Consider the following 16,907-nt stretch of genomic DNA (forward strand, 5'->3'; position numbering starts at 1 on the left):
TATGGTTTTTATCAAAGCCTTCAGCAGAAAACGGGCATGTATTCAACATAGCTGTAGTTCATCTGAAGAATGGATCTGTAACTCTACATGTCCCCAGATGGATGTTTGAATTTATGTTCAGAATATTTAAAAAATTTCAGCTGTCTCCTTATGTTTTTCTGTCATGATTAACTGTGCTGCTGTAAATCTTGCTTAAATGTGTAGTTGGACAATTCCTAATGGTAGAAAAAAAGGTCTTAGGTTTGCACAGCTGTGCACTATTGAAGCCACAGAGGCTTAAGAACAACAAAACATATCTCATCTCCTCTTCTTCTCATTCCCCAGGTACACTAGAGACTAGGGAAGCTGAGCCAGGTCTGGCCCTTAGCAGCAGGAGTTGGAACATGAAGAAGTACCGATTAGATCAGAGCATTTTATAATACTGCCAAGTGTCCTGAGTGCATGAAAATGCAATACTTTTGCCTTTTTTTTTTTTTTTTTAAATACACCTATTCCTTTTCATCTTTCCACTTCTTTACTAAAGGGCTTTGCTTAATCTTTTGCAGATGGACAAATGTACAAAAGCTTTTGCAGTAATGACTGATGGACAGGACGCATCCTCCAATTAAATGTTATCTCTGTAGCCTTTTCTAGAACACACCTTCAGTGGTTGTGAAAATGTATCTTCTTATACCTTTTCAGTTTGCCTCATCCTTGCATGGAAATCTTCCATGATTTTTTTATCACTTTAATTTTCCAGACTAAATAAAGGATTGAAAGATAAACCATTAGACTCTTGAAGAACTAGAATTTCTCGGTTTTACATCTCTTATAAAGAAGCAGCTTCTTCAGTGCTGCCAATCTATATGGGATGTATTTATTTTAGATCTTTATTTGGCTATCACCGTTAATGTTGTTCTTTCCACTGTCACATTCAATCTGTATGACATCAGCATGTCACTTTATTATGGTCTTTTTTTTTTTTTTTTGTGTTGTGTTGTAATTAGTGATACGGTCTTTCTTGACGTGCTACTATTTACTTGCAGCAATATAGGCCCTCTGATGGGGACAGGGTGATATAACCGAGAGTGACAGCCAGCAGAGTGGCAATAATCTACTAAAATATTTGAAACTGAAAAGAAAAATCTAGCTCGCTCAGCTAAGTAGCCTGAAGGATCAAAGGATGCCGAACAGTCTTCCGTCTGAAAAACACAAGTTGTTGTACACCAAAACGGTACTTGGACTTGTTAATGGCTACTTGGATCACTAGCAGCATCATGCTGTAAAGATAGTTAGGAGGTCAGTATAATAACGCTCTAATTTGTTCTAACACTTTCAATAATCCTTTTAAAACTCTTTAAGACTATATATATACTTAAACACTGGACCCTGGTCTTATAATTTTACTTCAATTTGGGTATAAGATGGAGCTTCTTTTATAGTGCCTGACATTGTGTCACTTTCTAATAACATGGCTGCTTGCAGTAAGAAGTTCAAAATGCCATTTGTAGTTAAAATCTCTATTTTCAGATACATTGTCTAGTTTATTCATGCAGAGAAGTCATTTTACCTTTTGACCTTTCTGCTGGACTGAACAAGATGAGTGAAGACGTATTTTAACAGACCTTATATTTGAGTGAATTGTGACTGCAGCTGAAATTGCAACACTCTTCTGTACCATTCACATTAATTTATTTGTAATACACTTGGCCAAACCATTCCATTTTAGATATTTACTTATTTTTGTTTAGATTTATAGTGAAGTTAAAAAAATAATGAAGTAGAAAATCAAAGTGTTCTAGTGCATTTTAATCAAGATACAAAGTACCACAACTGCAATGCTTCATGCAGGCCCAGGTTTTAAAATAAGATTTTTACTTAACAAACCAATTTTGTTCATCTGCTTAATTACTTTTTATGGCAGGGAATAACTTAACTGAACGCTTAAGCGTGAGCCCATGGTTAAACACATTGCTGAGGCAGGGCACAATTCCCAACATTTTCTCCTCGGGATAACAAGAAATCCTATGGAAGTTTAATGACCTAATAATAAAAAGACCTTAGGGCCCTTTCAGAGATGCTACACGTCTTCACTCTTCCGTATGTAAAAGCCTATTGGACTGAGTCCTAACTGCTTAAGTCTGACCTCATCCAAAAAGGATTTGTTTTTACTGGTACTTTCAAAAGCCTGGATTATCTGTCAGAGCACTTGCTGGACACTGGCATGCGTTAGTAAAAACAGTATCTCTCGGGGCTGGAAAAACTGAGTAGGTTCTAAGGAGTTATCACAAAAGTTGCAATTAGGTTAAGCATGACATTGATAGCCACAAGAGTAGCACATCACTGGGAAATTATTAAAAAGTCAGGCAAATGAGCAAGGATCTGAAGAAGCTTAAAAATGCTAGTCATAGCTAGCCAAAGAGAATACCAAAGGAATTAATGGTCAAAATCAGAGATTCTTCTGAAGAACAGGAGGTGCTGATTGGAGAGAACAGCCACACGTGAGTAACTGTAGGCCCACAAAATGTAAATTTAGAAAATGGCAGAGGAACAGGTCGCTCTGTGGTGCTGAGTAGAACAAAGGGACTCGAAGGGTAAGCACTGGGCAGGACATCGCTGCTGCAGCTTTCACAGACTCCATCACGTACAAGGGCAGTGCTGACAAAGCAGCCCAAGGTGAATTTGCTAATTCATGGCAATCCGCAAATAAAACTGATTCATGAGTGTCTACGACAGTAACGTAACTATTTCAGATAAACAGGTGACATGGCACTGATGTGCTCTGTCTCTGCCCCCCGTAGGTGTATGTGATCTTTATGAGTAACTTGAATGTCTAGGTTAATGAAGCTATTACCTGCATTATGGCTTTCTGACTATGTGTAAAAATGTGAACACAGAGCTAATAAAATATCAAGTCACATAAACTTTTTGTATAGTTTTTTTCCACAGAAATCATGCAAGTAAAAAATTTAGGCTGACACATTTTAGCCTATTCGTGTGTACGCTCAGGTTTTATTACTTTAAGAAATTCTTCTACTTTCAAATAATATCATTTGCACATGATGCTTCTTTTATTAGGGCTATTACACAAAGAATCAAAATGAAAACTTCTCTATTATACACGTATTCTGTATATACATATTCTGTGTATACCTAAAGCCACACACATAGGTGGAGCTTGCAAATTCAGTGTTAATACATAGCTTATGGGCAACCTATTGATTCACACTGAGGCTGCGAGTCCGGGATGACACCAAGACAAAGAACCAGAGGACCACAGAGAACCGGCCTCTTGTCGCCGGCCATCTGTAGCGGTCAAGAGGCCGAAAGCACGCCGAGGCACCCGGCCGCAGGCAGGGCGGGCAGGCCCAGCGTGCCCAAAGGGCTCTTCTCTGTCAGCCCCGCGCCGCTTCCCTCCCCGGCGGCTGCCCCTCCGGCTGCCGGGGCGCTGGGCCCCCCCACGGGGCCTGGCCTCAGCCCGCGCCTAACAAGCCTCCCGCCGGCTCTGCCGCGGCAGCTCAGGCCGCACCGCCGCCGCTCGCATGAAGGATCCATCTACGATTTGTAAAAACAACTAATGGGTTAAGACTAGTAGAAGTAATGAGTTTGCCACAGATAGCAAGGGAAGGGCTGCCGCCAGCGGTCCCCGGCGCGGGTGCTCGCGCTGCCAGGCGCTGCGGCGGCACCCCCGGCGCCATGAGCGGGTTTCACCGGCCGACAGGCCCGCCCCGTACCCGCACAAGGACGCACGACCCCGCCACGGGCAGTGGCAGTTGCTGCCCCCGCGAGCACGAGCTCTGCAGCTTCACACGCAAAACCCGCCAGGGCACGGAGGGAAAATCTGCCATTTGCGACGGGAAAACAGGACCCCAAGACGGGCCGGGCCGGGGTTCGCTGCGGGAGCGGCGGGGCGGGGCGGGGCAGCAGCGCGCTTCCGCTCCCGCCGCGGAAGCTCGTCCCTCGGCGGCCGCCGTACCGGCCGCTCCTCCCGCCGCTGCGGACCGGGGCTGCGGCGGGCGGCGCGCGCTTTTGAACCGCCATGAGCCTGTGGGTGGACAAGTACCGGCCCGGCTCCCTCGGCAGGCTGGACTACCACCGCGAGCAGGCGGCGCAGCTCCGCAACCTGGTGAGGGGCTGCCCGGGGCCGCCGCGGCCTCCCGCCGTGGCGGCGGGGACCGCCTGAGGCGAGCCCGCCACCGGGCCCCTCTCCTCCCCGCAGCGGGGATCCTCCAGGAGTCGGGGTGCCGCGGCCCATAAGCTGCGTTTGCGGGTCTGCAGGGCGGGGGTTGGGAGCTTTCCCTCGGTGCAGGCCCTAGCCTTCGGAGGAGTTTCCCTGCCGGGCGCCGCCGGTGGGATAGTGGTCCGCTGGCATCGTGCCCCGCTCGGGAGCAGGGCCTGTACGCTAAGGAGAGGGCTGCGAGGAAACAGCTGGCTTGACTTTTTCAGGAGTGATGTGCTTCTGTGCCTCCGGCTGGTTTTGGCTGAGAGTGATCAGTATCTCTGGGAATAGGGCTTGCCTTGTTTACTTAAAGTTAGCTGGCGTTTTTGAGGTGAGCAGCTGGGAATAAAAGCCAGGACTATGTAATTGCTTGGATGTTAAAGGACTGCTTCCCCTGCCAGATGTGCTGACTCTTCCTCACTAGACTGCTGGATTGATTCACTCTCTCAGTGTTTCTCTATGACTGTTATATCTAACTAATGTAAATTCTGACTGTGGGGTTTGGTCAGATGTTCTCCAGGTTATGCTTTTCAGCTTTTCAAGAAACAAACTCCGAACTTCATTTAAACACAGGCTATCTATTACTTGTTTGCCCAGATTCAAGGCTCACAAATGAAACAACAAAGTAATTGTATATATGCATATATATACATAATTCTATGTGTATATCTGCTTTAAACTTTGTTTTAATCCTTTTTACTGTGTGTTTATTGCAGCTGTCACTCTAGCAACCCTGGAAAACATGTAAATGCTGGGATGGTTTTTATTGGTTTTTGGGTTTGCTTTCAGTTGTTGTTGTTTTTTTTTTTTTTTTTTTTTTTGAGGGGTGAGTTGTTTGGAGTTAAATGAGTTACATATGGTCTTCAGAAAAATATGACGTTCTATAGAAAATGTTGCTGCGGGAAAGGAATTCAGCAGTTCTAATTCTAGGTGTTATGTTGTGACTGAGCTGGAGAAGTCACTCCGTACAAACTTGGGTGAGCATGGAAGGATGAATACTCTTTTATAAGGAAAATATTGTTGTAGCTAACTAATCATGTTGCTTTGTGTTCAGGTTCAGTGTGGTGACTTTCCTCATCTGTTGGTATATGGACCATCAGGAGCTGGAAAAAAGACAAGAATAATGTGTTTGTTAAGGGAATTATATGGTGCAGGAGTGGAAAAACTGAGGATTGAGCATCAGAGTATAACGGTAAAAAACATAAATCTCCCATCTGCTGTGAAGTAATGTGGATATTTATATACTGACATATTTCTATTGTAAGACCTTTATATTTATTTGAGTTTTAAAAATAATTTTTTTTGTGCTCAATATCTTCAAGCTCTTTTACGTAATTAATCACACTGGTTTGTTTACATGAACAAGTACTTTTGCCAGATGTTCTTCTTCCTTAGGTCTTCATGGGTGGGAGGATGTGGGGTTTTTTGTTGTTTTCTGTGGCTGGTTGGTTTTTTGGATTTTTTGTTTTCTTTTGTAATAGACTAGCTCTCAATTAGATGTCTGCTCATGGCATGCATAAGTGCACTCTGCGCTGGGTTAAAAACTGGCTGGATGGCCGAGCCCAGAGAGTGGTGGTGAATGGAGCCAAATCCAGTTGGCGGCCAGTCACAAGTGGTGTTCCCCAGGGCTCAGTGTTGGGGCCGGTCCTGTTCAATATCTTCGTTGATGATCTGGATGAGGGGATCGAGTGCACCCTCAGGAAGTTTGCAGAAGACACCAAGTTGGGTGGAAGTGTCGATCTGCTGGAGGATAAGGAGGCCCGACAGAGGGACCTGGACAGGCTGGATCGTTGGGCCGAGGCCAACTGTATGAGATTCAACAAGGCCAAGTGCCGGGTCCTGCACTTGGGTCACAACAACCCTATGCAACGCTACAGGCTGGGGGAGGAGTGGCTGGAGAGCTGTCTGGCAGAAAAGAACCTGGGGGTGTTGGCTGACAGCTGCCTGAACATGAGCCAGCAGTGTGCTCAGGTGGCCAAGAAGGCCAATGGCATCCTGGCTTGTATCAGGAATAGTGTGGCCAGCAGGACCAGGGAGGTGATAGTGCCCCTGTGCTCTGCACTGGTGAGGCTGCACCTCGAGTACTGTGTTCAGTTTTGGGCCCCTCACTATGAGAAGGATATTGAGGTGCTGGAGCGTGTCCAGAGGAGGGCAACGAAGCTGGTGAAGGGTCTGGAGCACAAGTCTTATGAGGAGCGGCTGAGGGAGCTGGGGTTGTTTAGCCTGGAGAAGAGGAGGCTGAGGGGAGACCTTATCGCTCTCTACAACTCCCTGAAAGGAGGTTGTAGTGAGGTGGGGGTCGGTCTCTTCTCCCTAGTAACGAGTGATAGGACGAGAGGAAACGGCCTCAAGCTGCGCCAGGGGAGGTTTAGGTTAGATATTAGGAAAAACTTCTTCACTGAAAGCGTAGTCAGGCACTGGACCAGGCTGCCCAGGGAAGTGGTTGAGTCCTCATCCCTGGAGGTATTTAAAAGAAGGGTAGACGTGGTGCTTGAAGACATGGTTTAGTGGTGGACTTGGTAGTGCTTGGTTAATGGTTGGACTCGATGATCTTAAGCGTCTTTTCCAACCTTAATGATTCTATGATTCTATGTATAGTATTTCATTTGTCTGTAAAAATAACCCTTATTTTTAAAATTATTAGCACTGCTTTTTGCATATTTGCAAGTTTTAACTTGTTTTCTTATTTCTATAGTGACAGTTTCAGCATTAGCAGAAAAAAAACCAAAACCAATTTAAATTCTATCTGCCTTGGTCTTAGACATTTAATTGTTTAGTATTAAAAGGTTATATTATCCATTCAAAATCCTTGTTATGGAAGGCTTAACCAGCAAGGGGTTATCAAGCTTTATTGATAAGTAGGTTATTTAATGCTTGCTTTTTAATTCTCAGTAGTGGAACAAATATAATACTTGGACTGGATGATAGAAATATAGGATATATTTAACTGTTCAGACCCAAATTCAGCGGTGATATAAATACTAGTGTTTTCTTTAAACAAAGTGTAGACTTGAAATCCTTTGCCAAGAGGAGTAGACAGCTTCTTCAGTCTTGTCCAGAGGATTTCCCTCTAAAACTTTTCTTTGGAGGGACAAAGTATCACTTATTTTGAGTAGCTGATTACAATAATAAGATTTCTTGTTACAAAACTCAGTAATTGGAGTACACAGTAAATGTACTATGTGTTGCTATAATAGTCGTTACTGTTATTATTTTACAGGCTGGATGATGTGTCAGTACTCCTCCTTTGCAGGTGGGGTTGGGGGGTAGGAGATGTATAAGTCTAGTGTCTCAGCAGTTCTTTGATCTCTGAAACTTCTGGTTTGCCTGTGACCTAGCCAGTTGTAATCTGCAAGATAAATTTTTGCATCAGATTTTTAGAACACTTTCTGAAATTTGATATGCTTACTTTCTACATAGGCACCTTCTAAAAAGAAAATTGAAATTAGCACCATCGCAAGTAATTATCATCTTGAAGTTAACCCAAGGTAAGTGTACAGTAAAAATGTCCCACTTCAAATATAAGCCGCTGGTCATATTGCAAGTGCTTTCAACTTGGGTATATAAGGGCCTGATTGCCCAATTTATTGCCTGAGCAAATTAGATAATGGTTTATGGGTTTGGACTGCAAATGGGAGCAGGGAGAGGATTTTTAATTGAACAGCTCTAAATGAACAAAAATTTGGATTGCTGTATACTGAAGTCAGTAATGTTCTGCTTAACTAGCCACATAAGCATGCTGCTGTTGAGGACTGGGTAACAAACAATTCTGGATTTGTAGACTTAACTGTTTAAGTTGAAATTGAGAACTTTTATTGGAACCAACATCCCCATATTGTTAGTTCTCTCACAAATACAAAAATAAAGTGATTTGAAAGTAAGCGAGGCTTACCCAGTAACTCTTAAAATAAAGGAGTTTAGAGCACAGGAAAGAACAACACCAGAAAATACTGGGAATCCTGTCATGAGCGAGGTCAGATGTTGATTTAAATGACAGAAGCTATAATGGTGTACTACATGTCTTCTTTGACAGTTGTGAAATTGCTGGTGATAGTTCACTGACCCAAAGTAAATACTTCTGTTTACCTGAAACCCTTTAATGTTACTTTAAATCACATGAGAGTAAATGTCATTGTGCACTGGGAGGCTTTGGTTATGTTGGCTTTGTTGTCTGAGTTGCAATTATAAGACAGTGTGTATCCTGAAGTAACTTTCAGCTTTGTGCTTATTGCTAAACCTTTTCTCATGTTGCTCTGCATTTTAGAAGCTTTTCTTATGTACCATGTCTCCTTTAAAAGCTAGTTCTGCAGCTAATCTCTGTGTGTTGATTAGTGAATATCTGCTGGAATTCTAATACAGACCTAAATAATTAAAGCTGAGACTTTTATTGGTAATTAGCTGTTTGAATATGTCATTTTGGTGATATAAAATGTCTGACCATTCAGTCTTCTGCTCTGATAACCTAATACTACTAATACTTCTTCTGTTACTCTCCATAGAGTACTTTTAGCTCGAAACATATAAAATAATTGTAGTTTACTTAAAATACAAAAATTGGGGAAGTGTAAAACTGCTATATTGGCTATTGCATATAATAGTAGTGCTGAGTTTTGATTAAGAATTAATAATATTGTTTCACAGGCTTTAAGCAATCAAGCAATTGTCATGTTTATTTCTGACCAGACAGTGAACCTGCGTGTGCTGTGCTATAGTCTGTGAAGTTTGATTGAATTATAATACTGTGAAATTATATTGTGCATCTTGAGTAACATGGAACATGATAAATGGCTAACAGGGAAAGGAAATCAACTTCTGGGAAGGATTCTGCAGACATTGAATTAGTTGTGGAACTTTATTAGATAGAGCTGTTCTTTTTCCTCCAAAAGGAGGATATTGTCTGAATTCCAAAGCGTTGTCTGCTGGTCACTTGACTAGCTTGGGTAGATGCTTTAAAATGGGTAAGTGGGTAATTAAAGAATAAGGAACAAGAAGAATTAAACGTTTGTGTGGTAATTGCCTTTGTTCATTGTTTTCCTGGAGTGTTTGGTGTGGTCACATATTATCAAGGATAATCTTTCACCATGAAATTATAACTCTGGGTTCTCTGTTACTGCAGAGAATAATTTGTCTTTAAATGTTAGGAAACTATTTTAATCACTTTCCATTTCCAAAAACTGGCCTAGCTCATAAGTAGAACTGGCTGGTTTAATTTTCCTTTTTGTTTTTTTTTTTTGTGCTGTAATCACAGGTCTGCTCCCTTGCTGAAGGACAGATCTCGCAGTGAAAGTCAGTGTAGCCTATTCAGCAGATTGTGAACGGTTGAGCTAATATGCTTCTGTACATTCGGCTGCCTTCTCCTTGGCAAGAATGGGGAAGGTCTGGTTGAGTGGTGACTAGAACAGGACAGACAAATGCCTTTTTTGTTTGCTTGCCAGTGAAATGTTGCAGAACTACTGCTGCCTCTGTGAAGGCAATAGTCTGAGGATGCTAAAGAGTGTGGGGTTTTTCCCTTCTTTTGCTTTTTAAGTAATCTAGCTTGGAAGGCAGTCCCCAGTGGTTGTCAAATCTGAGTTGAGCTAGCTGAGCTACTGACTTGGGGACTGAGAAAGCTGTGCAGTGCTACTCTAGGGGATAGCAGGGAGAAGAGGCAGGAAGGAAATCTAGTACTTCCCCATGTTATCCTGCCTTCTAAGAGGAAAAAAGTTAACCATCTGTGCTGTAATAGTGTCTGAGTATCACTCTTTTACTAGTAGCTCTTTAACTTCACTATGTCTGCCATTCAAGTTTACATTAAGCTATAGGTTGTTTGTAGTACGACATCTAATTTTCAGGGGGAAAAACCCCTATGCATTTACATCAGTCCTTTCAGTCAGGTATCCTATTAAGTGGTTAGACTTAATTTTTCTTCCCATAATGGGTAAAAATGTTCACATTATATGTCTTTGCCCAAATCGCAAGTAACAAAAGTTTAGATTTCTCATACCAGAAAAACAAGTTCTATTTTAAAGGGTTAATTAAACATTTGACAACGGTTTCACTACTTCCTGATACGGTGCTACTAATCCAGCTGTGCCTGCATAAGCTTTGGGTTGTTTTTATTATTGGGAAGGTAACTTTCAACAAAGTAGCTTAACTCTAACCTCAAGAGCTTCTGAATTCTTTTGGCATTCTTGTTTAGTCAGTTGACCAAGGGTCTGCTTTAGAAGGATGTATTTTATATGCAGTATAAAGTTGTTTTAAAACAAGTTTTATTCCAACTCCTGGTACAGTGATGCAGGAAACAATGACCGTGTAGTAATTCAGGAACTCTTGAAGACAGTAGCACAATCCCAGCAGCTTGAGACAAGCACTCAACGAGATTTTAAAGGTGAGTAAAACAGTTAAAACTAGTCGAAGTGCTTTTTAAACTTGTTTTTCAGATATTTTGGCTGACTGTTTTGTTTGTACCTGTATATTGTATGAGGGAACACATGAACCTTTCCCAAATTAAACCTACCATTTTTCTCTCACTGTGGAAATATCTTCAGTGGTTAAATACTCAGAATAAGCTCTCTTGCTGGTTTCTGAGGAGGACAGGGGGTAGTTGAATGACTGTGGCTGGGCTGGGATTCTTGCTGTCTTTTTCCTGAGTCTACCATTGAAATGCACTGTAACTTAGCTTAATGATCTACAGTAGTAGTTGAGTTATGAGCTACTGAGGCTCAATATTGAGTTGAGGGGCACCGTTGTGGCAAACGGTGCTGTGTAAGTTAGGTGTTAGCCACTTACTTGTAGCGTTCTGGGGGATGAGCTATCTTAGGCAGAAAGTTTAGAAGCATTTTATCCATAGTGTACAGAAGGACTCTGGGTAAGAAAATAAAGAAGGCTTTCATTGAGTTTTCCAAGACACATGTTGCTACAACTGGCTTGTTTTTCCTCCCCATGACTAAATGAAAGCAAAATCAGAACTATATAACGAGAGATTGAAGGAGAGAGGAAATCTTGACAGATAGAGTAGAGGAGAAATTAGTTTAAAATGGTCATAGATTTAGTACTTTGTCTCATTTTCCTCAATGTTATCAGGAAACACTATATTTCACCTAAACTGCTAGACACTGACTGGCTCTACCAGTTATTGGCATATATATCCTTACAGCTGCCGTCATACCATATACCTCAAAGTATCTGGTAAGCTGGCTGGTTTCCTCAGGCTGCATATATGACCAGAAGAGAAGTGGGGGAAGAGTAATGGGCTGACTTGTTCCTCCAGGTTGTTTTCACTGGACCATTCAGGGTACTGAAATGAGACATCTATGAGTTGCCTATGGAGGAACCTGCAGAAGGCAGCTGGTCAGGTTAGCTCCTTCATATTAGGTGTCTCCTGGTTGTTCTGAAGAATTTTTGAAATACTTTTTTTTTTTTATTTTATTTTATTCTTTAATAGACCACAGAAAGTCACTGCAGCTACAATAAGACAGCTTTCTATTACTTCTTTATTAAGCTAAGACATTGGCTTTTAAATATAAAATGTATTGAGGGGAGTCTTCAAGAAATTTTTGCTTTTTGATATGTCCTTATGGCATAAATTCTTTTGCATTTCTTAAAAATTCCTTTAAAAAGTTACTGTACTGATTATCAAAGTGAAAGCTTCTACACCTACCTGGATTATTTCTTGGCACTGAAGCGTTGCAGGCCCTGCTCTAAAGAAATTGACATTCCAGGGCATGAATACAGGGTGTGAAGGAGCAGAAGATTATACAGTCAAAAAAGCGTGCAGGTTGTCTTAATTTTTATTTTCCTGCCTGTGGAACCATGCTGCCTTTTTCTGCTTGTATCATTTATTTTGGTATTATCGCTTGTATGTCAGAGTACTCATTTTGTTAGAAAGATCCGATATTAATAAAAAACTCCACTATTTTTAATCCTTTTTCAGTGGTGCTGTTAACAGAAGTTGACAAACTCACTAAAGATGCTCAGCATGCTCTGCGAAGAACAATGGAGAAGTACATGGCGACCTGCAGGTTGATCCTGTGCTGCAACTCCATGTCAAAAGTTATAGGACCTATTCAAAGCAGATGCCTGGCTGTACGAGTGCCTGCTCCCAGCATTGAAGATGTATGTTGAAACAGAAGCAAAAATAAGTTACTTAAAACTTCTTACTAGATAAGTTCTTGCTGCGGACTTATGAAATATTTTACTTCCACAAAGTGACCTAGTTTTTCTCTGTGGTGGGTGACTTGTCGAGCATGTCTTATGAAAGACTGGTCCATCTCTGGTCTAGAAATGTTTCAGACAGGAGAATCTGTGAGTGCTGAACTGTTTGCTAAGTGTTGCACTACCTGCTATCTGTTTCCCGCCTAGATCTGCCATGTCTTGTCCAGTGTGTGTAAGAAAGAAGGCCTGACTCTTCCTCAGGAACTGGCTCAAAGGCTTGCAGAGAAATCTGGCAGGAATCTTCGGAAAGCACTACTTATGTGTGAGTCCTGCAGAGTACAACAGTAAGTCACTGCTAAAAATTAATGACAACTATACTCTCAGACACATAAACGAACTTACTTCTGAGGCCCTGTTAGAATAGGTGACAGTTTGCTTTGATTTTAATTTTTTAAAAATATTATTATTACATAGATATCCTTTTACTGCTGATCAAGACATTCCTGAGATGGACTGGGAAGTTTATTTGAGAGAAACTGCAAATGCTATTGTCGGTCAACAGACACCACAAAGGTAGGTGAATACACTTGCTTGCAGCTGTAAATTATGTTTTTGGTGTACTCTTGAACCTAAAAAAAAAATATCTTTAAAAATGCGGCATCTTTACTTTAGTTATATGTAATTTTCTTGCATTTCTACTGGAGCTGGTACTTTGCAGCCAGAGGAAGTGAGCTTTAAAATTACCGGAGGAGGCTGAATGAGCTTCAGGAACTAAAACAATTGTTGGTTTTCTCTGTTGAAGCTTTGTAATCAAAAGTGAGCCTAAACTTACTTGCATGTTGTGCTGTCTTTTTTTTTTTTTGGGGTGGGGGGGTGGGGTGGTGGTGGTGTTGGGGTTTTGTTTGTTTGTTTTATTTAAGGCTTCTGTTTCACCATCTTTAGCATAACACACCTTTGTAAAAGAACTGGCAATCTGAAATCATTGCTTTTTTAAAGCACATTAGTAGATGCCCTGTTTATCCATCTTGATGTCATATACACAGCCTGATCCTTTTAGTCTGTTCCATATATTACATGAGATGTCACTTAAAGTCTTGTATTTAATTTAAATGCTTGTAGCCTCTGATCTCCCGATATCAAAAGCTGAGAATTGATAACTGTCACTTTCTGCCACCTAATCATTTTACCCCCTCTTGTAAACAATGAAGATGGAAAAAGGGCGTAAACAAATCTAGTGAGAAGACACCACAAAACTGATAAGATCCACACATCTTAAGCATGAATAATAATAATTTAGATATGAAGAGGAGTTAAAGGGAGACAAGCCTGAGACAAATTCTAATGGCCCTGTAGCTTCTGATTAACTGAGACCATTGTAACTAGAGTACATGTAACTTATTTTACTGTTTTGAATAAAAGGTGATACATAGCATTTGAATTGAAACTGACTGACTTGTGCAATGCTTTTGAGTTTAAAATAACACACAAAACCAAAACAAAAACGTTGCTTGGGTTGACTTTTTCTTTCCTGCAGCATATTTCACAAATAGTGAAAATACATTAGTATGCTTTGGGGACATACTTCTGATATTTTGTGGTGTCTTTCCAACAGGCTTTTAGAGGTTCGTGGACGGCTTTATGAACTACTGACACACTGCATTCCTCCGGAGATTATAATGAAGGTAATTGAGCTACCTAGCTCTTAATGTGTTATAAATATTAACGCTATGACAGTTTCAGTTTGAGTTTAAAAAAAAAAAAACCCCACACCAAAACATCACAAATTATCCAAATATTGATGAAAAGCTCTGTCCTTTCCAAATAAACATGAGTGACCAAAAGATACTTTTCTCTTTTGTTTCTTTCCACTGGAGTAACCAAAATAGTCCAGGTTATTGCTCTGAAGCAGTAATTAAAGACCTTGTTTCTGCAAACACCGATACATAGCATTCACTTCTCATGATCCTTAGTTGATTAATACTAAACCGTTTAGTTAGGTTCATGTCTGAATGTATTTAGGTGATGGTTTTGAGTTGTGTAGATTTTGGGGGCAGGAAGATTCTGTTCTCTAATTTGGAAAATGTAAACGTCCAGTTTATTTTTTTGTTGCAGCCTTCCTTGTTCACACCTCTGTCGAATGGTTTACTAAAACTTGTTCTGTGATCACAGAACAGCAGCATCATAGCTGAGTAAAAACAAAGGAGGACATGCTTTGTCCCCCTGAAGACTTCTCAGGCTGGTTTCTGTATTGCAGCGTAGACATATTTTATGGGCTAATTTTGATATGGTTTGTTTTCTTTTGTAAAAGTTTTGTTGTTATAAGTTCAGTATTTGCTATGTCCTGGTGGAGAAGTTTGCTGAAGGATGCTAGACCAGCAGGTCTCTTCAAAGACAGGAGTCATCCTGGGAGAAAAAAAAAGCAAATGGGATGTGCATGTCTTTATTTTAGGCAGGATGAAAGGATGCTGAAGACGACTAGAGCAGAACAAAGATTAAAGCTAATGTTTGCACCTCACCGTAGGTGGACTTTGCTATCAGATGTAATTACAAGATAATAAATTCCTTTTCACATTAACTGATTTCTGTTTTCTAACAGTTTTTGTAGTTAGACATTTCTTTAACCTTCCTTTCTGATGGGAGGTTAGTGGATCCTGCATTGCCCTGTTTGAGGACTGTTGTTATCAGGCCAAAGGTGGATGTTCTCTACCCACTCCCTGTTCATAAACTTGAAATATTCTAGAGATACTTCTCACTTAATCCTGACAATTTTAATAGAGGTGGATTTGCAATGATTTTTTTGCTCTCTCGGATCTAAAATAATGCATTTTTGGGTTTTGTAATGACTGAAGTATTGTTATAAAGTATCTTGTGTGTGTCTACACATACATATGTACATAAATATAAACAGATACACTTAAATTTTAAGTAAGCCCTTTCCTTATTATGCATTAATGTTGTTTCTCTTTCTGCTCAATGCTGTTGAGATAGGAAGTAAGTGATTTTAATACACTTGCTATCTTGGTAAAAATTCTCCACAGGGCCATATGCCTGCATGCAGTAGAGGTTATAGTATTTGGAGATGAGGTTAATTTATTTTCTTTGTTAAGGTATAAGTAGTTCCAATACATGATTCTTCCATCTAAGAACACAATAGGTAACATCTATATTGACATGAGAAATTTATCTTGAAAGAAGGTTCTGAAAAGACATGGTTCCATGAATCTAGTTCTGTCAGATAGGTGCTGTAATGATTCTTGAATGTCTTTTCTGTTAGATTCATGAGTGAACTGTTGGTCATAGCTTGGCTATTTTCAGAGAAATGAGGTTATCCTCTTAACAAAAAACATATAATTTTTCAAGTACTGTCCTGTTTTTTCCCCTTTTAGGGCCTCCTGACGGAACTTCTAAATAACTGTGATGGACAACTGAAAGGAGAAGTTGCACAGATGGCGGCCTTCTATGAACACCGCCTGCAACTGGGCAGCAAAGCCATTTATCATCTGGAAGCATTTGTAGCAAAGTTTATGGCAATTTACAAGAAGTTTATGGAGGATGGACTAGATGACATGATGTTCTAACTCTGATGCCCAAAGTCATACACAGAATGTTGTGTCATGATGCCAGTAATGTTGCAAATGTTGTCTGCTTGTCCATGCTTGATTGTATGTGGGTCTAGTTCAAAGTCAAATATTTTATTTTTCTGTTAATATAAAACACAGTGAACTAAAGAACAATGTTCAGTTTTAGAAACCAGATGGATTGTTTGACAGCCACAAATCCATCTTTAGATCCATACAAAATACATTAACCTTTCAGAAAGACAACAAGTTGCCTTGGAAGACATATAAGATCATAGTCGCTTTGCAGTATTTGTAAGCTGACATGAAAAAGAGAGAACATGGATGCTGCATGCTTGCTTTTTGATTGTTCATGGGCAAGGCTGTAAGCAAAAGGTATTTTTTCCATGTTGTGCTAAGTTCCAGTTTGAGCATGTATGTTCTGCCTTCTAATTTAGATATCTCGCTGTTTGTCTGGCTGCTTTTATTTTAGTCACACTGTTTTCTGTGGTGTGCTGACACAGAATGTTTTCTGACTCGTTTGCAAGCAGTTGCATTGAAATTGTGGCTGAGCAATGCTTTTGTGTTGCTTGTAAATCAGTTTGACAACATGGAACGTTTTGTTTAGAAGGAATATACCTATATAAAGCCAGGCCACTCTCTGGCTGACACTTTCAACATGTATAATACTGTTCAGGTAAAGATTATTCCTTTGACTGGTTTAATCAAGGGTAAGGTTTCAACTTTTAACAAATATTCTTTCACCTCTTAAAACAACACGTGACATTTTTAAAATGGCAAAATAAATTGTAAAAAATACGAACAACAAATGACATGCTGAATTAGCGTTTTATGCTGTCTGTGCCTGCCTAGGTATGTGCATTCATTTGCTTTGATGTAGACTGTCTTTCAGGAAGGTGGCATATACCCCCCACTGTAAGACTAAAGGGAGCCACTGAAGCTTAAAAAAACAAACAACACAAAAAAAGAAAAAAAACACCCCCACAAAATAATGAAAA

At 40.5% G+C, this 16,907-nt stretch overlaps 1 protein-coding gene across 2 annotated transcripts; it reads left to right on the plus strand.

Annotated features, from left to right (window-relative positions):
• The first annotated feature begins 3,952 nt into the window (after positions 1 to 3,952).
• RFC3 (replication factor C subunit 3) lies at positions 3,953 to 16,907 on the plus strand. Of its 2 annotated transcripts, none has more exons than XM_082304907.1 (9): positions 3,953 to 4,105; positions 5,253 to 5,390; positions 7,619 to 7,686; positions 10,468 to 10,565; positions 12,111 to 12,292; positions 12,539 to 12,675; positions 12,806 to 12,904; positions 13,944 to 14,013; positions 15,718 to 16,907. In XM_082304907.1, exons 1-9 carry the CDS (start codon positions 4,019 to 4,021, stop codon positions 15,907 to 15,909), a joined length of 1,071 nt encoding a protein of 356 aa, XP_082161033.1. In that variant the 5' UTR covers positions 3,953 to 4,018; the 3' UTR covers positions 15,910 to 16,907. The 2 variants fall into 2 exon arrangements, with proteins under 2 accessions (XP_082161033.1, XP_082161032.1); XM_082304906.1 differs by lacking the exon at positions 3,953 to 4,105 and adding an exon at positions 4,136 to 4,529.

This window comes from Platalea leucorodia, assembly GCF_965183815.1.
Source record: "Platalea leucorodia genome assembly, chromosome: 2".
Classification (NCBI taxonomy): domain Eukaryota; kingdom Metazoa; phylum Chordata; class Aves; order Pelecaniformes; family Threskiornithidae; genus Platalea; species Platalea leucorodia.

Excerpts from the sequence above, each read along its gene's own strand:
- RFC3 (XM_082304906.1), top strand. The coding sequence starts at position 4,431 with ATGTGCTTCTGTGCCTCCGGCTGGTTTTGGCTGAGAGTGATCAGTATC. Across the intron at positions 4,530-5,252 it reads AGTTAGCTGGCGTTTTTGAG|GTTCAGTGTGGTGACTTTCC; the intron begins GTGAGCAGCTGG and ends CTTTGTGTTCAG. Across the intron at positions 7,687-10,467 it reads CATCTTGAAGTTAACCCAAG|TGATGCAGGAAACAATGACC; the intron begins GTAAGTGTACAG and ends CTCCTGGTACAG.